The sequence below is a fragment of the Scardinius erythrophthalmus genome, assembly GCF_964197995.2.
Source record: "Scardinius erythrophthalmus genome assembly, chromosome: 17".
NCBI lineage: Eukaryota > Metazoa > Chordata > Actinopteri > Cypriniformes > Leuciscidae > Scardinius > Scardinius erythrophthalmus.
In genome coordinates this window covers 20,648,246-20,671,050 of record NC_138237.1, presented here as the reverse complement: position 1 = coordinate 20,671,050, position 22,805 = coordinate 20,648,246, and the positions used below count along the sequence as shown (strand labels likewise).

The 22,805-nt window shown below is 38.8% G+C and overlaps 3 protein-coding genes across 9 annotated transcripts in view; 2 read left to right on the top strand and 1 right to left on the bottom strand.

The window, feature by feature from the left end:
• Nucleotides 1-8,561, top strand: part of ankhd1 (ankyrin repeat and KH domain containing 1) — a gene marked incomplete at its 5' end in the record, with an annotated part of 60,703 nt that extends 52,142 nt beyond the window's left edge. For 5 of the 7 annotated variants that reach the window (XM_081391309.1, XM_081391313.1, XM_081391312.1 and 2 more), the window contains 14 exons: nt 589-764; nt 857-1,019; nt 1,157-1,252; nt 1,352-1,468; nt 1,597-1,762; nt 3,380-3,884; nt 4,156-4,311; nt 4,528-4,677; nt 4,787-6,447; nt 6,724-6,900; nt 7,003-7,257; nt 7,433-7,608; nt 7,730-7,894; nt 7,980-8,561. In XM_081391309.1, coding sequence (XP_081247435.1) covers nt 589-764; nt 857-1,019; nt 1,157-1,252; nt 1,352-1,468; nt 1,597-1,762; nt 3,380-3,884; nt 4,156-4,311; nt 4,528-4,677; nt 4,787-6,447; nt 6,724-6,900; nt 7,003-7,257; nt 7,433-7,608; nt 7,730-7,894; nt 7,980-8,039 — 4,023 coding nt within the window. In that variant the 3' untranslated portion in view covers nt 8,040-8,561. The remainder of the gene's footprint in view (nt 1-588; nt 765-856; nt 1,020-1,156; nt 1,253-1,351; nt 1,469-1,596; nt 1,763-3,379; nt 3,885-4,155; nt 4,312-4,527; nt 4,678-4,786; nt 6,448-6,723; nt 6,901-7,002; nt 7,258-7,432; nt 7,609-7,729; nt 7,895-7,979) is intronic. The other 2 variants (XM_081391314.1, XM_081391310.1) reach the window with 1 other exon arrangement.
• Nucleotides 8,562-9,192: 631 nt separating this feature from the next.
• eif4ebp3 (eukaryotic translation initiation factor 4E binding protein 3) lies at nt 9,193-13,877 on the top strand. The gene is made up of 3 exons (XM_081391307.1): nt 9,193-9,431; nt 10,750-10,902; nt 13,403-13,877. The coding sequence occupies exons 1-3, from the start codon at nt 9,299-9,301 to the stop codon at nt 13,432-13,434; spliced, it is 318 nt and encodes a 105-aa protein (XP_081247433.1). The 5' UTR covers nt 9,193-9,298; the 3' UTR covers nt 13,435-13,877.
• Nucleotides 13,878-20,893: 7,016 nt separating this feature from the next.
• Nucleotides 20,894-22,016, bottom strand: tmsb (thymosin, beta). The gene is made up of 3 exons (XM_081389988.1): nt 21,950-22,016; nt 21,478-21,586; nt 20,894-21,089 (listed from the first exon to the last, which is right to left on the bottom strand). Exons 2-3 carry the CDS (start codon nt 21,575-21,577, stop codon nt 21,052-21,054), a joined length of 138 nt encoding a protein of 45 aa, XP_081246114.1. The 5' UTR covers nt 21,578-21,586; nt 21,950-22,016; the 3' UTR covers nt 20,894-21,051.
• Between the last annotated feature and the right edge of the window lie 789 nt (nt 22,017-22,805).

Sequence of the window (22,805 nt, the reverse complement as noted above, 5' to 3'; positions counted from 1 at the left end):
TGCACAAAACCATGCACACCAACCTTAAATAAAAGCTGCATACCCAGTCAATTCTCTGTCTGCGTCAACCTAAAACCTTTCGTAACTTTTTGAAGTATTAAAAAAAACATTCATCACAAGCCATTGTGATATGCCAGTGGTTCCCAATCCTGGTCCTAAAGTACTCCCCAAAACTTGATAAATTGAATCAGGTGTGTTTGATTTGGGGGACATCTAAAATGTGGATTCCAGGACCAGGATTGGTAACACTGCAATATGCATATCGAGATTTGTACATTTGCGATATTTCTATATATATATATATATATATCAAGCAGCCCAATCATGTGTATGAGAAATAGATTTACTATTGTTTTGTGAACTTAAAAATAGTCTGGCTTTAATGTCCGTACGGGGGAAAGAAAGCCTAAATTGTACAGTTGATAAAAAAAACTTAAGTGGTAAAAATCTGCAGTTATATTTTGAAAGAACTCTTTAAGAGATGTCTAAAAGATGCAAGTTGAAAACTTGGCAAGTGTTGATTTGTAGAATGTTTGTTCATTACCTTAATATTCAATTTAATGGTAAGGGGGCCTTTTCTTCCTCTAGACTGGCCTCACCCCTCTCATGGAGGCTGCGTCTGGCGGATATGCTGAAGTGGGCCGTGTGTTGTTGGATAAAGGGGCTGATGTCAATGCCCCTCCAGTTCCCTCCTCTCGTGATACCGCCCTCACCATTGCTGCAGACAAGGGCCACTACAAGTTTTGTGAGCTTCTCATCAGCAGGTATGTTTTTAAAACTCTGGTAGTGTTCAGTACCAGTCAGTCCTCTTCAGATTGTAGTGTCTCATGCTGCTCTTTCTGCTCTGTTAATGTAGAGGGGCTCACATTGACGTGCGAAATAAGAAGGGGAACACCCCTTTGTGGCTAGCTGCTAACGGTGGCCACTTTGATGTGGTGCAGCTGTTGGTGCAGGCTGGAGCCGATGTGGATGCAGCAGACAACCGCAAGATAACCCCCCTCATGGCAGCGTTCCGCAAGGTGAGCGGTGTGCCAATGCTGTTCATAGGATTGATGGATATCTCTTCTTATGACTGAATGTCACTGATGCTGTGCTGCTCTTTTGTTGTAAAATAATGATAAAACTGCCATAAAACACTGTAATATGTCCTTTTTAGGGCCATGTAAAAGTGGTCCAGTACCTGGTGAAGGAAGTAAACCAGTTCCCATCTGACATTGAGTGCATGAGATACATTGCAACTATTGCAGATAAGGTATAAAAGACCCAAACACAAAGACTGCCTTGGAATATACCCATAGGGGACTGTTTGCATGATTTGAGGAAGCTATTAATTGATGTGTCCACTCTGCAGGAACTGCTGAAGAAATGTCATCAGTGCATGGAAACCATTGTCAAAGCCAAAGATCAGCAGGCAGCCGAGGCGAACAAGAATGCCAGCATTCTCCTTAAGGAGCTTGATCTGGAGAAGGTTTGTATCTTCAGATGACCAGTTAGACCAACTATTGAGCAAACTAATTGGTTTTTATATTAGTCACAACATTCTGCGGCATGGTGCATCACGGTGAACTTTGTTCTTCTCAAATTATTTCTTAACAGTCTCGTGAAGAAAGCAAAAAGCAGGCTCTGGCAGCAAAGCGAGAGAAGAGAAAGGAGAAACGCAAGAAAAAGAAGGAAGAGCAGAAGAGGAAGCTGGAGGAAGAGGAGGCAAAGGTGAAAGAAGTGTTCTGTGAGATGGAGGATCAGAAGGAGGACTCTGCAGAAGGTGAGGAACAACTTGTTGGTTTATGTCCAGATATCATAGAAATCTTTAGCTTTGTTGTTGTTTTTTTAATGAAAGAAATTACCACCTTTTTAGTGATACACTGAAATGTCGACACAGCAAAAAAAGATTTTTGGAGTGCCAAAATCAGCGATGTTTAGTTGCCGCTTTATCGATACCGCGTTTTGACTAGTCTATTTTGTGTACATGTGGATAAGCTAAAAAACATGCCATCTGTGTGAATGCTATGGCTAGGTTGAAATAATAGATTTCTCAATTTCAGTCTATCTACATTTTGATTAAACAAAATAATTTCTTAAATCCCAAGATCAATCTTTTAGTCTATTCTATTTTGTTATGTGTGAACAAAACTTCACTAAACATTATTTGTAGTGCATCTTTCATCCAATAAATGTAATAAGCTTTGTTACTTTTCATTTGAAACAGTCTCTCCTTTCCAATTTTATCACAAATTGTTTATCGCACAAATTTTTTTTTGCCGCTCTTTTATATGGCGTGACAGATTGTTGTAGCTGACTCAGTTCATGTGACCACAATACCGAATCGAAGTAGAAACATAATTATATAATTTAAAAGTTGATATTTAAAACTGCTTAATGTGCATTGCGATTGCATAAAACCATAAAAAGTTGATGCTGACGGCCATGTAAGCAGTGTACAGATGAGAGCTTTGCGCCATGTTCTTCTTTGTAACTTCTTGAAACATTAGTAAACCATGGTAAATCACATCTTTATTTAGAGCTGGTTGTCTCGATTCAAATGAGCCCACAATATAAAATGATGTGTAGATCTTGAGAAAATCCTCACGGACTGACATGACATGCTGCTTGGCTAAAGTTATTGGACTTCCAGGATCTGATTGCATTGCGATCATGACGCAATGTTTTCTAACGTCATTTGAAAGTTCAACCAATGATCTGAATGTTGAATATGGTGGGTAGGGACAATGTGTCGAGACCAATCGGACACTGTTTTACAGCTTGAGCACGCTTGGGTTGGATCAGTCACTCAGATTGACAGGTCTTGATTTACCGTGCGCCATATAATAGTAGCGCACAGGTGAAACAGCCCTGGAAGATCATCACTCATCAACCAGGATCTTTTTACTTTTTACTTATGTGTAATTCTAAATATATGTATGCTTTATGGCACTTACACATGTAAGTTCTTATGTTCTCAGCAGAGTAGTAACACAAGAACCTCTAAACATGATTAATTTATTTTCTTAAAAATGTTAAAGCTTTTCTATTAAATGAGACCATGTACTTAATGAAGTCTTGTTTTTTTGTTGAGTTATAAGCCATTACTTTTAAGTATGCCACTTGAAATCATTAAAAATGCCTTCAGGGTATGTATCAACAGAGAGCTTATGACACTTATATAAAGCTTGAACGGTCGGTATCGGGCATTCGTGATGACAAAAAAATCGGTAGCCGGTGTCAACTACAAAAATCTTGATCGTAGCATTTCATCGTAGCATTTCTAGCATTTTGATGTATTAAATATATTTTAATAACCATTAAATGCTTTTCAGCTAAATTTCCATTTCGAAAAAACTTTTTTACATGAATAACCTTTTGTCATAATTTTATCCCGCAGAGGTGGAGGTTCCCATCGAGCCCCCAAGTGCTACCACCACCACAACCATCGGTATCTCCGCCACCTCCGCAACCTTCTCCAACACTTTCGGCAAAAAGCGAGCCAATGTAGCCACCACTCCGAGCACCAATCGCAAAAACAAAAAGAACAAGACCAAGGATTCACCTAGTGAACCCATTATTCTTCAGGACCCACAGGTGGCACTGGCACAGCAGAAAGCAGACAAAAATAAGATCCACGGAGAACCTCGAGGGGGTGGGGCACCGGGAGGAACCAGCGACTCTGATAATCTAGATAGCACCGACTGCAACAGTGAGAGCAGCAATGGCAGTAAGAGTCAGGAGCTCGCTGACCTCCCTTCATCATCGTCCTCTTCCTTCTCTGCCCCTTCAGTACTTGCAAGTTCTAACCAGTTCCACATCGCAAGTGAGAAGAGACAGGGGCCATCGCTGCCGGGCTCTCGTGAGGAGAAGGTCACGGTGTCCATCTCCAAACCACAGCAGAGGTAAGAGTTAATATACTTCTGCTTGCCACTACCACTTACTTACACTTATCATTGTGCAGTTCAAGACGAAGTTCCTTAATGCAAATTTTCATCATTACCTCAGCAAACTTACAGAGAGCAAGTTGTTTATTTTCTTGAGCTTTGGTAGTAAGAGTTTGTTTTAGTCCGACAAATGATTTGACAAGTTATTGCATTTCCATTTTGCAGATTTTTGCAAAAAATATTTGTGGGGAGATGATTAAACTACTTGTTCTATTCCCTTTTTTAACAGATCTCATGACCTCAACAGTGACCTGACCCCCAGTTCCCTGCCTTGCTCGTTCAAGACCATTTCACTGCCAGTCACCTCGCCCAACATTAAGATGAATCTCACTAGCCCAAAGAGAGGCCAGAAGAGAGAAGAGGGATGGAAAGAGGTGGTTCGAAGGTGAGGTGCATTTTTAGGCCATAAAACAGGATGAAAAAAATCTAAATGATTTTCTTTGAAGCAAGGATATAAGCCATATCTAGGGATCAAAATATCTCAGGAATATAGGGATACGATCCTTATATTTAGCAATGTGCTAAAAACATTTCTCAAATTGAAATGTCCTGGCAAACACATAGAACTGAGTTATTGAATTTTTTGCCATTTCTCCCTTAGATCCAAGAAGCTCTCTGTACCTGCCTCTGTGGTGTCTCGGATTATGGGTAGAGGTGGCTGCAACATAACGGCCATCCAAGACGTTACAGGTGCACACATTGACGTGGACAAACAGAAGGACAAGAATGGAGAAAGAATGATCACAATCAGGTAAAAATGATGCTGAAAGTTTTTAAGACACTAGTAATTATTGTAAATATAATAATTATTGTTCACCCTGCTTGGATTTCTTACATATGCTCACTCTCTTGGTTTGCAGAGGTGGCACAGAGTCCACACGGCATGCGGTGCAGCTGATCAATGCGCTGATCCAGGACCCAGCCAAAGAGCTAGAGGACCTGATCCCTCGTAACCACATCCGGCCGCCTGGCGCCAACACCAAAATCAGCTCCACCTACACAACCTCCACTGGGGCCACAAGCACTACTGCAGCCGGTTCAAAAGGCCTACCATCTGTAGTGCCCTCCCCCAGCATGTCGTTCCAGTCCTCCACCAACTTTACGGCTCAGCAGGCTGGCAAGTTAGGCAAAAGTATGGCACCAGGTGTCAGGCCCCCCTTCGTTTCTTTGCCACCACTTGCTTATGCTCATCCTCAGCTGGCCCTTCTTGCAGCACAGACTATGAACCAGATCCGCCACCCTCGATTGCCCATGGCGCAGTTTGGTGGCACTTTCTCATCCTCTCCCAACACTTGGGGTCCTTTCCCTGTGCGTCCAGTGAGCCCTGGTAGTGCTAACAGCTCACCCAAACACAGCGGTAATTCTGCACTGCGTCTCGGCAGCTCTACTTCGGCCCACACTGAGCATTCTGTTGCTTCTGTGTCCAGCACCTCAACTCCCACTGTTTCCACCACTTCTCCCACCAGTACCGCACCTGTTAACACCCCCACGCCTTCTTCTGTCAGGAAGCAGCTTTTCTCAACAGAGCCCAGGTCTGGGGGTGGAGTTGTTGTGGCCACTAGCGGCAGCAGCGCTCCCTCTGCGCAAGTGGCTCCCTCTCCCATCAGCTGTGCTCCCACAACCCCTACGACCCCTCCATCTCCATCTGCGCCCATTGCTCCACCTCCACAACATCCTCCTCCCCCCAAGCCAGAGCCGGCCAGCCTTAGTACTCCTGCTAAAGAGAAGCCTGTCACAGAGCTCGCCACACCTGCCACAGGAGCTCCATCTGATGGGCCCAGCCCCTCCGCTCCCATGCACTTCACTTCGTCTCCCTCAGGCCCATCGATGCTAACCGCACAGCCTGACAGCCGGCAGCCGATTGCATCACACTTCACCTCCAGCTCAGAATCCAGTTCCTCTTCCTCAACTCAGCCAGGATCATCTCACCCTGTCACACGCCTGCCACCTCCAACCTGCAGCAGCGCAGTCACTAATACCAGCAGCACCTTACCTCATTACGCCACCCCCACTGCACCTGGCGTGACTCCCCGCATGCAGCCACCCACACCCTACTACCCCATGGCTTCAGGGGCCCTGCAAGAGCAGCAGTCTGTGTTTGTGCCTCAGGGAGCCTCACAGGAGCCCCTCAAACAGCAGCAGCAACAACAGCCTCCACCTCAGCCAAACCTGGCTCCGACAGGCATGCCACCTCCCTCACTTCCAATGTCCTCCACCATGGGCATGATAAACGGCTCTCAAATGCACCTCCACAGTGGAAAAGCGCAACTGCCCCCCAACTTTGGCCCTGCGGCTCTCTTCAATCACTTCAGCAGCATCTTTGACAACAACCAGGTGGGCAACAACCAGGTTTGGGGTGCCTGCCATCTACCCACACGTACTCCGTCGGAGCAGCCCTACAGTGCCCCACCTAATGCCTATATAGGGGGAATGGGGCAGATGGAAAATGTCATGCCTCCTGATGGCTCAAAAGCTCCAGGGTATCGCTGCACCTCACAGCGGATGGTTTCCAGTCCCATTGGTGAGTGCAACCTTTAAATCAAGGGTGTCCAATCGTGTTCCTGGAGGGCCACCTTCCTTCGGAGCTTCGCTTCAACATAACCACCTGGAAGTTTCTAGTATTCCTGAAGACCTTAACTAGCTGATTCGGGTGTGTTTAATTAGGGTTGGAGCTAAACTCCATTGGAAGGTGGCCCTCCAAGAGCAGGATTGGACACCACTCTTGCTGATGACCTTGCATCTGTTTTGAGATTGGGGTCAAATCCTCTTGAGTAATGCTATTCACTATGTTCCACAGGAATACACCCCATGGACAACTCCATGTCCTCATCCACTGCGCTCACCAGCTTTACCACAAGCATATCTGCCAGCCCTGTGTTCCTGCCGGGTTCTGTTCCTGTGGGCACACCCTCTTTCAGCCGTCAGCACTTCTCTCCCCATCCCTGGAGTGCCTCCACCTCTTGTATGTCAAGAGGTTATTTTAACGCAAATGCACCAAACACAGCATCACGTTTTATAAGACCTATAGTGCTCATGTGTTCATTCTGATAGTCCCTTCATTTCTCGTTGATTTTAGGTGAGTCTCCAGTGCCCTCCGTGTCTTCCGGGGCATCCTCACCTCTTTGCACATCTACGGTGACTCCTGCTCTTATCCAGGCAAAAGCAAGTAGCTCCAACCAGCAGGACCGCAAAGTGCCCCCTCCCATTGGAACCGAGCGCCTGGCCCGCATCCGGCAAACTGGCTCTGTCAACCACACCATGCTGCCCACCAGCTACACCCCACCAGTTGGACAGGGTGGCATCTGGTCTTTTGGAGTGGGCAGTGCCTCCGGTGAGTCTATGACTGGAATGTAATAGGCATTCACGAATTGTTCTACATGTTACGAAATGAAACATATTTGCATATTCAGTGACAATTGTTTTCGCTTGTATAACTAATTGAACTAAATGTGGAGAGTTGGTATTGGATCTAAAGAACTTAATAAATATGTCTCTGTTCTTCACAGAGACTATGTCAGGCTGGTCTCAGCCCCTAATGGGAGGGCCAGTGATGCACCAGCAGATGCAGGAGCCATCAGCTTTCTCTCAGCACCAGGCTATGGAGCGAGATGATACTGGGATTGTGGCTCCATCTAATACTTTCCACCAACCTATGCCCACCAACTTCATGGATTTTCAAAAGGTACACTATACAGAGATTCTCTTTAAGAATTTAATTTTGGTTTGTTCCATTGTCCATTCAATAAGGAGAATTTTAATTTGTAGCTCCACTGACAAATCTTTTTTTTTCATGGACTGTATAGGGGCTGCCAATGTCAATGTACGGTGGCACGATGATCCCTCCTCATCCTCAGATGGCGGAGGGTCCTGGAGGCCCTGTATACAACGGTCTTCACACTTCTGACCCTGCCTGGAATCCCATCCTAAAGGTTGTTCCCAACTCTGCTGAGAACTCAGACCCACAGCAGGTAATTGCTCTTAGCTGGCCCCAACTGAATGTGTTTGCAAATTAGAGCCCCATTTGTCTAACTCTTGAAATCCTTGCTGTTGCAGGTATGGCCAGGCACTTGGGCCCCACATGTGGGAAATGTGCATTTGAATCATGTCAACTAAACAGTGATCGAGAGGCCTAGGAGCAGTAACAAGAAACACGTTAAAAAGAACAAGATAATTACCTAATTACTGAGACGTGGTATTAACCTAGATGTGTCCCCCAAAAAAGTTAAACAAGTTAAGAAATTTGAGAGATGGACACCCTCGATGTGCCTAACTAAAAAGAGAGAATCCAGTGTGGGATTTAACGTGTTTACCACTGTCTATGAACAAATCGATTGCCTGTTCAACAGGATACATTCTGAGTAGTATAGCCATTTTGACATTTAAGCCCCACGTAAAAGTGTTCTTGGTCGGCAGGGCTCAATAGGACAGTGCGCTATTTATACTTGGCCAAGACCTAGATTGCGTAAAGAATGAAATCAGACCTTTTAGAGTGGTAAATACCTGTATAATTGTTTACATACTGAAAAAAGGGTTAAAAATGAGAGTAAATTTCATGTCGTATAGTGGCTCTACTTTATGTAGCCTGTATTAATGTGAAATATTTACCTTAATATTCAATAAAAAGTTGGAAATGTATCTGGTGTGTGAAAGTTATTTTGATGTCAATTGATTTTTCATGGGTAACCACTGACAATCTAAGAATGATAATGCTTGCAATAGGAAATCTGTATATGGTAAGGAAAATTGCATATTACTGGTTAAAGAAGTTAAATTAGTTTTGGATGGTAAGTCCAAATAAAGATGATTTTTTCTTGGATGTTACTAGATGACAGTTTTCACATTTCGAGATGACTTGTGTTGTGGAAATCTGACCTAAATCTAAAGATGAACTATGAGAAATTTAAACATATTAAAGACATCTTAGCACAAGGGCAGCAATTCTTGTAAAACAGTAAAAAAGACTTGGGATATAAAACACGTTTTCATGCAGGAAAATGCCAAGATGCACTGCCAATATGGGGAGCCATCCGTAAGGTGGAAAAGTCATGCTTTTAGTACAGCACATATTTTTGTCATATAGTTTTCATATCACGTGCTCAACTTAATCACTCAGAAAACCTCGTGCAGTTCGAAGAGTTTACATTCTATGAAATGGCTCTAAACACTTGCTCCCTACAGAGGGCCTCAGTGCTATCGTCAGGAGGTGGATTTGTCTTTCTGATTGGTCTGACTGGATCGTTTGCAGCACGTGAGAAATCTCCTCCCTCGAGGGTTCCAACATGTGGAGCGCACAGACACGTAGCGCTACTCCAGATCAACCAAGTCTTTAGCGTGTGTTCATTAAAAGATCCGAGTTAGATTTAGGTTCAGTCATGTCGACCAGCTGCGAAGCTTCGTCTATCTGCCCGATTCCGAGCCGCTCCATCCATGAGAAAAGCTGGTCTTCACTCCCGGACAGCTACAGTCAGACTCCAGGAGGAACTCTGTTTTCAACAACTCCTGGGGGTGAGATCATGTAGTAGACCTAATGTTTTGAATATTTTTGAACTAGTACTTTTGCTATGTGTGTGAGTTTTTGCACATGTTGCACATGTTTTTTTTATGACGTTCGCTGATCGTTTGGACTGCACAATCATAACAAGAGGCAATACGATGTTTACAAGCTGCCTTTTACTCGTGCATCACAGGGGAACTGTCAATTAACTTCTCTGAAATCCATTAACGTTTTCATCAGTCATTTTCACCACATCAAACATTATGTATTGTTCTGTTCAATAGAATTTTGTTGTAATGACAATTTCTAACATTTTGACTCCTTTGATACAATTTTAAATAGGCGATCGCAAACACATTACAAAATATGTAGTATTTAACTTTTTATATTTCCTAAGACATCGAAGACAATGTTATCGTCTTCGCAAATAAGTAACGTTAGGCTACATTAATTTTTGCATATCAATTAGAAGCGGGATTGTTGGTTATGGTGATGGCACACAAACAATTGTCAGTAATTTTGTATTCAGAATGAATATTGAAATTGTTTATTTCACACTGTGTGGAAAATGAAATGTTTGAAATGTATTTTATAAATTGTATGTGTAGTCTGTGTTGGGCAAAGATGAAACAGTAAAATAAGTAGCCTAAAGTCTATTCATAAAACCATTTGAAAAATAATTATGGCATAGTAAAAAAAAAAAAAAACTTCTACACAGAACTCAAGTTACTGCAGAATAAACACCCATACAGACTATATTGTACCACCTCAATTGCCAATATTGATCACATGGCTATTAAAGCTTACATGGAGAAATGTTTGAGACTAAGCCAGCCAGTTATTAGAGATGTCCAACAAATCAAACTGAAACTTATCTAAGAACTAATTCATTTCTTATTTTGGGTTCGAAACTTGCTTATTTTAATCAGTGTTTTAGACATTGTTAATAGAGCCAGAGCTCAGTCTGTCCAATCACGCTGGGTCTTTATGCAGCAATGGGTGATGTTGCAAAATGTTCTTGCTGCTTGGGTTACTACAGGACATCTAAACAGGGGCACCTTGTTTTTATGAGTGTTTTCACCTGCATGCATTTAGAAAGCACCCTAGTCAGTTCTTCACCGCGTTTCTATTACTCCATTATGATCTGAAACGAACTATAGGCTTTCACTTGTGACATAACATGTTTTTCAAACAGAACACAGCAGGAATAAAGTCCCTTGGTGCAAAGAATGCTATGAACTTGTGCCAACTTTTTTTCTTTTCTTTCTTTTTTTTTTTTTTTTTTTTGAGGCTGAACCTCTTAAACTAATATTGGTATTTTCCCTGCAGGAACTCGCATAATCTATGATCGAAAGTTTCTCTTGGAATGTCGAAACTCCCCAATCGCACGCACCCCACCCTGTTGCCTCCCCCACATTCCAGGGGTCACCAGACCCTCACTGCAACCAGCAGAGCAGGAGCATGACAGCAAAGAACTATCTGGTAATTCCACCTGACTTAAGAAGCATGTACTGTTTTGTTTTTTTAAATAACCTCATCTGACGTCTCTCACATATGGCCTAATGTATACCATTTTCGATTTCCAAATCCACAGCCTCAAGCAAAAGCATGAGGAACGGGTTTAAGCATATCCTTAAAGTAACTGCATCCTTTCTTCTTGCTGCAAGTCGATAAATATACTTGCATGGCACGTTATGGTTGTCTACTGGAATATAGTATGTGACAGATAAAGTCTTGTGTGAATTTCTGTATAGTATATGGGTCAGGGACAAATAATAGTGATCATAAGGATAAGGAAAGATCTTTAAAAAGGATTCTTAGAAATGTACTCTTTATATCCATGCTGGTTTCATTTAATTTTGAAAAACCTTTCATTTTCAAAAAAGGACAATCAAGAATCAGTGGTGTCAAATCGATGAATCGATTCTAAAATAAGTTTATTTTATATAAAGTGTGTATATGAAGAGTTCAGATGTAAAAGCCTCTAAGTGCCATCTGAAATTTTCTTCTAGAATGATCATTTTTATCAAGCTCATTTATTTAAGTTCAGTAATTTTACTTAAATGACAATTAATAGGTAATCTCCATTGCCATTTAAGTGAAATTATTGAATTTAAATATATTTTAAATCTTTTTAAATATATTTTAAATCCCGATCATGTATTTTAATAAGATAATTAAATGTGTATTTTTCGTAGACATCATATCGCCTACTGTGTTTGAGCTCGGTACCTCTAGGGGTGTCCGGGGGCATGCCCCCCCCATAAGAACATTTTGTACATTTTAAAGATAAATTCATTAATCTGGTGCACTTTGAGTCCCCCGAATCTGCTGTTAAAAATAAATAATCCACCCGCCAACCTCCCGAACCATGATATTCTCTGATTTAGATATCTGCATCTGATCATCACATTTCAATTATTCAAATTCTCAGTGTTAAGCATGATAATATGGTAACATATCACACTGAAGTAGGCTGATTTCAAATTAAGATTTATTTAAAATAAAAGTTCTTCTTTTGTCAAAATTACATTTCCAGCCTAAACTCCCTTCAAACTTAAATTGTCAATGTTTCATTACATCACTGTTGGAATCAGAATAATTTTTTTAGCTTTATAAAGGGCATTTCTTTCCCTAATTTTTACTCTCTATACTATTTCCCTACTCTCTGGGAACTGAGGTTACGTTAGTAACCGAGTACGTTATTTCTTATTTTATTTTTTTGATATTGAAAATTGTTTTAATCAGGGCATTTGTCCAGTTGGGCAAGTACAATTCTCTTTCACTTGTCCCTTAAAAAACACACGCACATGTCCCGGACAAGCGTTAATGTCGAAATTCTATTCAGATCTGTAAATTACCAAACAATCATAAAAGAAAGAAATATTATCTTACCGTCATCGTGAGGTGAAAATGAGGATCCACTCTGCCAGACTCTCGTGAAAGTGCTTATCTATAGCACGAAATTTATTTCTCGTACCATTTATTCGCCAAAAATAGTTTTTGCGTGCATATGATACGCACTTTATGGCGTGTAATACGCACGTACTCCACACCCCTAATCCTACCCAAGGTTGCAGTTCGTATCATTTACACGCAAAAAAAACCCACACAACTATTTTTGGCGTATAAATGGCACGATAAATAAAATGTATCTGTTTATAAATTCAACAGTCTGTAAATTCCTTCAGATCTGTAAATTCCTTCAGATTGCGTCCTTCAGACGCAAATCTAATTTGAATTACTTTCTAATGGGAGCGGCAGCGTAATACTTTGATAAAAAAAAAAAAAAAATATATATATATATATATATATATATATATATATATATATATATATATATATATATATATATATATATATATATATATATATATATATATAACCTAATAAATTATGTTTCTATTATTTTAGTTTAAATGAAAAACCAGGGGTAAGACCCCCGAGGTAATTTTTTTGGGCCTTATGGGGGGTCCCTTGATGCTTATGGGAGGTCCCCCCCCCCCATTATTTTCAACACTTTTCCCCAGTCATCTCAAATGCACCGTGTCCCAATCTATCAGAATTCACCCTATCAAAATAATTAATTAAAAAATTATTTTTTTATGTATTTTTAAGTAAATAAATGCATCTAGATAACATAAAAAGAAATAAAAACTACAAATGTTTCCAGGTGGAGTAGATACTCAAAGTTATACTCATGAAAACGTAACTGAAAATGTTCCACTTTTGTTTTTCTTCTCCATTCTAAGCTCAAGGTCACATTTTGGTGTCAGTGAAGTCACTTCATGAGAAAAGCAAACAAAAATGCATCTGACCTGCTCACTGTTGGCAAGTCTGATTTCCATATCAGGGAACTGTCCATAGAGTGTACTGTGCTTTGTGTGACGGGGGTAACACCGTTCAAAGGATTTTTAAAGAAGAGATTGCATTTTCAATCTCTCTCTCTCTCTTTCTCTCTCTCTCTCTCTCTTTCTCTCAGTTGATGACAGCCAGTTTGTGATGGATATATGATGGATGTCTCCAGCTCCTGTGGAAAGATGGACTGTCTCAGCCTGTTCTACCAGTGCTCATGATCTGAGGGAAGATCACACCAGCTGTGGATCCCTTCATTATTGCCTCCATGCTTTATTTTTTACTCTACCTAAATAATGAAATTCTCAGAGCAAGTGTGTCTCTGTTGTGGGGAGGAGCATTTTGAGTTTGGTGGATAGTATGTTGAAAATGCAGCTTCTGTTTCAGCTGCACTTCAGTGCCTTCCTTTTTTTAACCATTCGGAAGGTGACTATTTGTAATTACATTTTTAATATCTGAGAACAGTTCAAATGCAGCTATTTCATTTTTGTAATGGAATTATGACCCTATGAGGGGCATTTAAGAAAATCCAGAATGTCAGAAATCAACTGTACTGTTCTCTGGATATAATATGTTTTGGAATAAAACTAAAACAAAGTCTTTGACTTGTGTCTTCATACTTCTTCAGAATAAAATAAAGTAATGAATGGGGGCCATCTTTGGTTACACTTTTTTAGTATATGTACTTAGTGCACTTACCTAAGAAGGTACTTAATATAAGGTAAATACATGGGTTAAAGTTAGGTTCAGGGTTGGTACCTAGTTATTACCCAGATATGGCAATATAATAAGTATATAGTATGTGTATGGGGAAAAAGGACTGTAAAATAAAGTGCTACCCCAACTTTTGTAGGACGTAAAAGCAGATATTAATTATTCTGTTATTTTTTTTATTTTTTATTTGAGCTGTAGAGTTCAAATAATTATATAGGCATTTTTAGGTGTTTTGTTGTCCAGCAACAAAGTTGTAAAATGAGGTATAACTACACAGAAAAGGTTAGCAAGCATTTCACACTAAAATCATGTTAACATGCATATTGTTGTACTATTGAAACAAATAGGCTCCATTGACTTTAGATGTAAGTTCCTCTGTAACATTTATGCATATTTTTTGAGATTAGGTGAAATAATTACAACTTGTTGGAACATGATCAGTTAATTGGACTCCTTCCCGTCACTGTAACGTAGACACAATGATCTATTAAATTAAAAGGGAGGGAGGGTTGTATAAAAACGTAATTAATGTAATATGTATTCCTTTATTTTATGGAATATTCTTTGATTTTAGAGTTGCCCATATCTTTTCAAAAATGTTTACTTTTGCACTTAATTTCATGTTATCCTCTTCATAGTGTACTTTAGAAAGAATCTAACCAATCATTTAAAACTGGGGATTCTTGCTTTCTCCAAAAAAAAAAAAAAAAAAAAAAATTATTGATTTAAAAGCTGTAATTCTCAGCGTTCTAAATAAGTCATCTTTATTAAGTAGCATATAGGTCCTATACCCAAAACTATATTTTTGTTTCTTTATTATATATATATTTTTTAAAACATCCTAAAGATAAATTATTATAGTTAGAAGATATTTCGGGTGTTATAAAATATCGCATATTAATTTTCCAAACAAAATGCATATTTTAGTCAGAATTATTGCGCTCCTATTTTTGCACTGAGGAAAACACCATGTCTCAAACGCATAAAACAGCACAAAACATATGCTGTTTGATGGTGGATCGATTTGATCCATGATCAACCTCTAGGGCTGCTTAAAGGGGTGGTATAATGCCCCTTTTTACAAGATGTAAATTAAGTCTCTAATGTCCCCAGAGTGTGTATGTGAAGTTTTAGCTCAGAATACCCCACAGATTTATTTTAAATTTTTATCTTTTATAATTTTTTTATAGCATGGTAAAATTGTCCCCTTTTGAGGCTGAGCGTTTTGTGTGTGTCCCTTTAAATGCAAATGAACAGCTGCTCCCGGCACAGAGGGCGGAGCTTCCAGAGCTCATGTGTTAGGAGCTTGCAGACAAGCACTTAAAAGTCAGAAAATGTTCTTCCTTTTATGTTCAAACCGAAGTCCGACAGTGATGGAGAGACTCAAGAAGAAGTGACAACAGGACGTTTCTGAATGGTTAGTTGATGAATTTATGTAGCTGATGTGGTGTTAACTATCTTCAAGTCATTGATTAGCATTCTGTCATGATAATCTATACATCGCTAGTGTGGGAACTGTTGTAAGATGCCTACAGAGTGACATGCTATTGCATTTGTGTTACGTACTGTATTGCAATAAATGTGAAAAGACTGATCCATGCGACGACTTGAGCAGATTCCCAAATGTGCTCTTCCTCTTCTCAACACTGCCTCACCCCCTTTGTTGCTTGCGTGTTCCTGGGGAAGGGGTTTATGTAAATGTTAGGGTTCCTGATGTCACTAACCCGGGAGGAATGTCGTGTAGTCCCTACCAGTCGTTTGTTGTAGTCCATAAAAAGCGATTTCTGTAAAAGAAAATATCTCCCTTTGCTGTGAACTTTGAGCGTCATAACTTTGCAGATGTTGTTTATGCTCAAACAGCAACATTACACACTGACTAAAATTAGAAACACGTGCACACGCAATTATCTAGACTAGATAAACCTGGATCAAATTAGTGGGATTGCGTGAACTTCATTGAACCATTTATGAAACCGCTTTAGCCCCAATTTAATTGTTAGGTTCATTCAAGTCGGGTGTTGGAGTTTAATCCCTGCTTTTGTTAGTGTCTTTTATAACAGCCCTCAGGTGTGCTTGTGCTAGAACACATGAAATACCTGAACTAGCTAGGTTTGTTCAGTGTCATGTTTGACTGCATGTTAGAAATAGAGAAGATATCATCGCCCTTCACAAACAAGGAACAGGATACAAAAAGATAGCGAAGGCACTAAATGTTCCTAGAGACACTTTTGGAAGCATAGTTTGCAAGTTCAAAGTTTAAGGAACATTGGTTACACTACCGGGACGGGGCAGAAAAAGGAAGCTATCAATGTCTGCAACCAGTTTCTGGGGCAGGTTCAGAAAAACCCTCGAGTGACTGACTATAAAGACCTGCAGCACGACTTGGTGGCCACGGGCACTGAGGTTTCAGCTGCACAGTAAGGCGCGTATACTAAACGCATGCTATTGAACTCCAAGACGTCAATTTGCTCAAAGTCATATAATTGAGCCACAGAAGTTTTGGGATTCTGTTCTGTGGAGTGATGAAACAAAACTAACTTTTCTGCCCTCTGGATCAGCAGTATGTCTGGAGGAAGAAGAATGAAGCGTATCGTGACAAGAACACTGTCTACAGTGAAGCATGCTGGTGGCTCGGTGATGCTCTGGGGCTGCTTTTCATCCTCTGGCACTGGAAACCTGCAGTGTGTGGAAGGCAAGATGGATTAATTGAAGTATCAGGAAATCCTAGGAGAAAACCTCATGCCGGCAGTGAGGAAGCTGAAGCTTGGGCGTCATTGGACCTTCCAACAGGACAATGATCCCAAGCATACCTCAAATTCCACCAAGGCTTGGTTGAAGAAAAAGTCCTGGAAGATTCAACAGTGGCCATCAGTGGCCGTCACCTGACTTGATCCTCATTGTAAATCTCTGGTGGGATTTGAAGAAGGTGGTTGCAGCATGCAAACCCAAGACTATTACTGAACTGGAGGCCATTGCTCATGATGAATGGGCTAAGATTCCTCAGAAACGCTGCTAGAAGCTGGTGTCTGGATATACATCTCATTTGCAGCAGGTCATAACATCAAAAGGGTGTTCTACAAAGTGCTAAATATACTTGCCAGGGGTTGAATCATTTTGAGACAGCAGAAATCATTAAAAGTTGAATTTGGGGAAACCAATTGAATCTTTTGTTGTGTTTGATTTGTTCATCAATAATTTCAATCACAACTGTAGGCCTATATTCACTGCATCTTGAATAAACGTGAGTGGACACATCTTATTAATTATTATTATTATTATTATTAAAACAACAAAACAAAGTTTTTAAGGAGCATGTGACATTTTACAACCTAAACTAACCAAACTCATCATCTGGTGGTTATTATGAGAGACTTGTTTAGCTTGACCAGGTCATGACGATCTACAGATTGTTTTTCCCGCATGTTTCTTTTTTGGTGACCGTCACACAACTTTTTCTTTTAGTTTAGAATTAGATCATTTTGTTATAGCCTATTGATAATCTTGCTTTTGAAAGCGGACATGGCCATGGCTCAATGCCAGTTTGGCTAAACTAAAGCATGATGTCAGTAATAGTGAAAGACCTGCTGATAGTGTCTTTGGTACACAAAACCACCTGTTGTTTTGTTTTCACTCTTCTTATCATTCTTTTCGTCCTCAACCTTGAGACTCAATCCTGGAAGTTCTTCGTGACTTGGTCTAACCGGCATCACGTAGGCTAATGTTTACAGTACACCAGCTGATGCCGATTTATTTTTTCTCAGGTTATTTTACAGTAATTTGCATCAGATTGGTTGTCAGTAGTTTGATTGCTACTTCATGACTACCATTTGGAATGTTCATGTTTTTTTGTTTTTTTAGCTAAACAGACTGCATCTCCTGATGTGACCTTATAGCATGTAAAACCTTTTAAACAAGGGTATTTTTAGTATTAAGCATTTTTTTTTACTAGAGGGTGCATGACACTATAGTTAATGTATGCAAGTTAAAGTGAGGATAGCAAAATAAAGTAAACAGTGACATACTAAAAATTACACCACAGACAAATGCACAAAATTAAGCATTAAAGGGTTAGTTCACCCAAAAATGAAAAATCTGTCAGTAATTACTCACCCTCATGTTGTTCCAACCCCGTAAGAATTTCGTTCATCTTCAGAGCACAAATTAAGATATTTTTGATGAAATCTGAGAGCTGGATCACTCAGGTTTTCTGTAATTGAAACTTGCCGGGCCAGCCCAGAAAGTTAGTAAATAGTCCAAGTGACTACAGTGGCTCATCCATAAGTTATTAAACGTCTAGAATACTTTTTTTGTGGAAAACAAAACAAAAATAATGACTTTATTCAACTATTCATTTTCTTCTGTGTGGGCCTCTGAGTGAGTTCACGTAGTGTAACAGCGCAGCCAGCATCACACGCATCACACACATGACCAGCGTCGGCCAATAGTAAGCCTACGTTCTGACGTACAACCCAGAAGCGCTGCGCTGTTACACTACGTGAACTTATGGGGCGCCGTTTGTAAAGCGGCTCACGCTGAAAATAACAGCAACATTTTGTCACATTTAGCTTCAAACAATGTTTAAAAAACTGGTATGAATTTTTGACGGTCACTTTTTACCACATTTACAACAATATTTGTCAACTTAGAGATATTTTAAATAGTTAAATCTAAATATTAAATGTTACACCTAAATGTTAAATATTAAATCTAAATGCTAAATATAAATCTAAATGTTAAATCTAAATCTAAATGTTAAATCTAAATGTTAAATGTTAAATCTAAATCTAAATGTTAAATCTAAATATTAAATCTAAATCTAAATGTTAAATCTAAATGTTAAATCTAAATGTTAAATCTAAATATTAAATCTAAATCTAAATGTTAAATCTAAATGTTAAATGTTAAATCTAAATCTAAATGTTAAATCTAAATATTAAATCTAAATCTAAATGTTAAATCTAAATGTTAAATCTAAATCTAAATGTTAAATCTAAATCTAAATGTTAAATCTAAATGTTAAATCTAAATCTAAATCTAAATGTTGAATCTAAATCTAAATGTTGAATCTAAATGTTTTGGGTGAAACTAAATATTTAACTAATATGCAAATTCAAAATGCCGGAAGTGCCAAAATAAAAGCTCGAGGTGGTCAGTGTGTGTTTATAGCATGGTTTATAGTGTCAAATAACGAATAAAAACCATCTCATAATAATAACTATAATATAACGATAATAACTTCCTAAAATAATAAACACGTTTGGAGAAACTGTAGAGTCTCGTGATGACAGAGCGATGACATGACATTCAGTCAAAGTGAGCCCCCTAGTGGCTGGCTATTATGGCTACAGGTCATAAGTCCCGCACTTTTCATAAAAGTGACACTAGCCTACTCTTCAAATACAGTTTCTCCAAACGTGTTTATTATTTTAGGTAGTTATTATCACGATAATCTATGTCCAAGAGTCCATTTCCTCGGATGAGATGGTTTTTATTCGTTATTTGACACTATAAACCATGCTATAAACACACACTGACCACCTCGAGCTTTTATTTTGGCACTTCCTGTTACCGGCATTTTGAATTTGCATATTAGTTAAATATTTAGTTTCACCCCAAACATTTAGATTCAATATTTAGATTTAGATTTAACATTTAGATTTAGATTCAACATTTAGATTTAGATTTAGATTTAGATTTAACATTTAGATTTAACATTTAGATTTAGATTCAACATTTAGATTTAGATTTAGATTTAACATTTAGATTTAACATTTAGATTTAGATTTAACATTTAGATTTAACATTTAGATTTAGATTTAATATTTAGATTTAACATTTAGATTTAGATTTAACATTTAGATTTAACATTTAGATTTAGATTTAATATTTAGATTTCACATTTATATTTATATTTAACATTTAGATTTAGATTTAACATTTAGATTTAGATTTAGCATTTAGATTTAGATTTAGCATTTAGATTTAACATTTAACATTTAGGTGTAACATTTAATATTTAGATTTAACTATTTAAAATATCTCTAAGTTGACAAATATTGTTGTAAATGTGGTAAAAAGTGACCGTCAAAAATTCATACCAGTTTTTTAAACATTGTTTGAAGCTAAATGTGACAAAATGTTGCTGTTATTTTCAGCGTGAGCCGCTTTACAAACGGCGCCCCATATGAACTCACACCAGAGGCCCACACAGTTATCTTAATCTTAATTATAAATAGCATGTAATTGTTCACTAATAATTTATAGTTATCTTATCAGTATTGAGTGTAATGTATTACAATAATTTTTAATTATAATTTTTTTCTTTATCCATTGAAAAAATAAAGTAGCTGCTAGGCTAAGGAATTACTCCCATTTTTCTGCTATTTAATTACAGTTAATTCTGATGTAATTGCATTAAATACTGTATTGATAGACTACAGAACAATTCTAAATGGCTGCAGTAGTTGTGCATGGCAGAGAGTGTTAATCCTGTTCTATAGTGCCATCTAGTGGTAAAATGAGGCGCTGTGTCAGCAGTTCGGAATGCATTATTTTACTGATAAAATTAAATAATAAATGCCTATATTCATTTGGTTGGGAGACGCGTTGTTGACAAGAATTTATTGACGCATTTTGCTAATACAACGCGATTAAAACATCTTCAGAATATACGTTTAGAATAATCAAGGATTAATTTATTTTTATACACCTGTTTTCTAACCCTTCTTCATGTTTCGAAAGTTTATGGTGAATTATATAACCATAACATTAATATCCGACGAGGATGGGATTCGAACCCACGCGTGCAGAGCACAATGGATTAGCAGTCCATCGCCTTAACCACTCGGCCACCTCGTCATGCTTTTCAAGTGTTTTATTGGTTTTCTGCCTGCACTCCATGAAACACATTCGTACATTTTTATTTCATTCTCGAACAAACAAACAAATCTATAAAACCAAAAACATATCAGTTATTAGTTAGATTCCTCTCAAAGCCTCTTCTCTGTTGATCTCAGCCATTCACTTCACTCCTTGCTGTGTGACTTCAGTTACAAACATCAATCACGGCGTGGACTCTCCTTGCCTCTCCTGTTCAATAGCTAAGGAAAGAAAGACAGACATTGAGAAGTGTTTGAAGTGACTTAAGATTAAAGTTATTTTATTTTCTAGAGCAAGAGGAAAAATAAGTGAAATCACTTGAGTATCATTACTGTGAAATCAAAGCAAAAGGAGGCAGACAACTTAATGAATTACGTGTTAAAGAGGTAACATTTTACCAATTTTTTTTTAATAGATTACTTTCCAAATAAAATTGTGGGAAATAATGCATGGTTCTAGATAATTTCACATGCAGTAGGTTTCCTGAACCTAACTGTCATTGTAAGTTTTTTATCAAGACATAATATATTTAAACAAAAACAACAATGCATTGATCTTAACATAATCACAATGACATCCTTAGCCATTGTTTCGGGATCACATACTTACTTTCTTTGGTTGGCAAGGGATTCTTTTCTTGGGTCTCTGTTTTCCTGAGTTTAGTTTTATCAAAAGATGTGATTTCCGTCATGTTGGGTTTGTCAGCCATGTTTTTACTCTATAGACAAAAAAAAGTGTAATATCACTTACACAAATAAATTCATATTCGTTTAGTCCCATCCATAAAAATATAATCATTCATTCAATAAATGAGAAAATGAAGCTGCTTATAATTAGGAACACATTTCTTAATAACCATTGCCAGTCTGATAAGTCTGATGACTGTTGACCATCCTTTCTTTCTGGGAACTGGAAATGTCACGCCTCTGTCTTTGTTCTGTGCTCTGCTTCTCAGAGTCGTTTCTCTGCTTCTCACTTTATATCTCTTGACAATTCAGACTCTCTCTCACAGAAAATAAGTAGAAAGAACACAAAGACACCTCTAAAAGCATCCAGAAGTTTGGAGTGTAGAAAGTCTTACCGTGATGCAGTGTGTATGGACACGAGAGCTGAAGAAGAAAGTGTGGGTGGATGAAGCAGCAGGTTCTGCCTTGTGCGTGTGTATGTGGGATGAGGAGGGGGTTACACCGCCTCACTGTCCACAGGGTTATTTGATTGGCTTACACCCCCCCCCCCCCTTGTCTTTCTTTTCCCCTCACATGCCATGAAATATTCATGAACTTGGGAGGGGCAGATTTCAAATTGTAAATCTGCTGACCTTGCACACGCAGAGGGGTGTAGCAGATTTGATTCAGTTAGGGAAATGAGACACAATTATGTGAAAGATTCAGGGAGTGGAAAACCTCAAAGAAAGAAAGAAAGACAAAAACAGTAGTGTTAGATATTATGATTATATATCAATGTTTTCTGGTTGAATATAATATAATTTCATTTAATCTTAAATCAGGACCCCGACACCAAAACTGAACCAAGACTAGACCGAAGTTTCAGGATCCAGACAGCATCCCTCGAACATGCAAGACACAGACATAAGAGCGCACGGCCCAGAGAACAACCCCAAAGCCGTACACTCACACAAACACGAGACAAACAGATGAGTGTCAGGATCCTGTCTTGATTGGTCTTGTTCTTAGTTTGGTGACAGGATCCTGACTTGTGTGTGTGTGTATATGTACATATATAAATAAATATTTGCTTTATTTGGTAAGCGGCCCTTTTTATATGATTTCAGACAAAGGATGTCTCGACTTGCATGACTCTCTGGGCAAACATAAGGTTTAGTGTGTGCATACATGAACCAGTTGCTTCAGACCACAGAGTGGTGTGTGTGTGTCCCGGCTCAGCTGCTGTGTCCCATGCACAGAGAGAGTCATCCA

Bases quoted from the DNA above. Each gene is read 5' to 3' on its own strand.
- eif4ebp3 (XM_081391307.1), top strand. From the start codon at position 9,299: ATGTCGACCAGCTGCGAAGCTTCGTCTATCTGCCCGATTCCGAGCCGC. The intron at 9,432-10,749 runs GTGAGATCATGT...TTTTCCCTGCAG, and splicing joins GTTTTCAACAACTCCTGGGG to GAACTCGCATAATCTATGAT. The intron at 10,903-13,402 runs GTAATTCCACCT...TCTTTCTCTCAG, and splicing joins TGACAGCAAAGAACTATCTG to TTGATGACAGCCAGTTTGTG.
- tmsb (XM_081389988.1), bottom strand. From the start codon at position 21,577: ATGGCTGACAAACCCAACATGACGGAAATCACATCTTTTGATAAAACT. The intron at 21,090-21,477 runs GTAAGTATGTGA...TTCTTTCCTTAG, and splicing joins TCCCTTGCCAACCAAAGAAA to CTATTGAACAGGAGAGGCAA.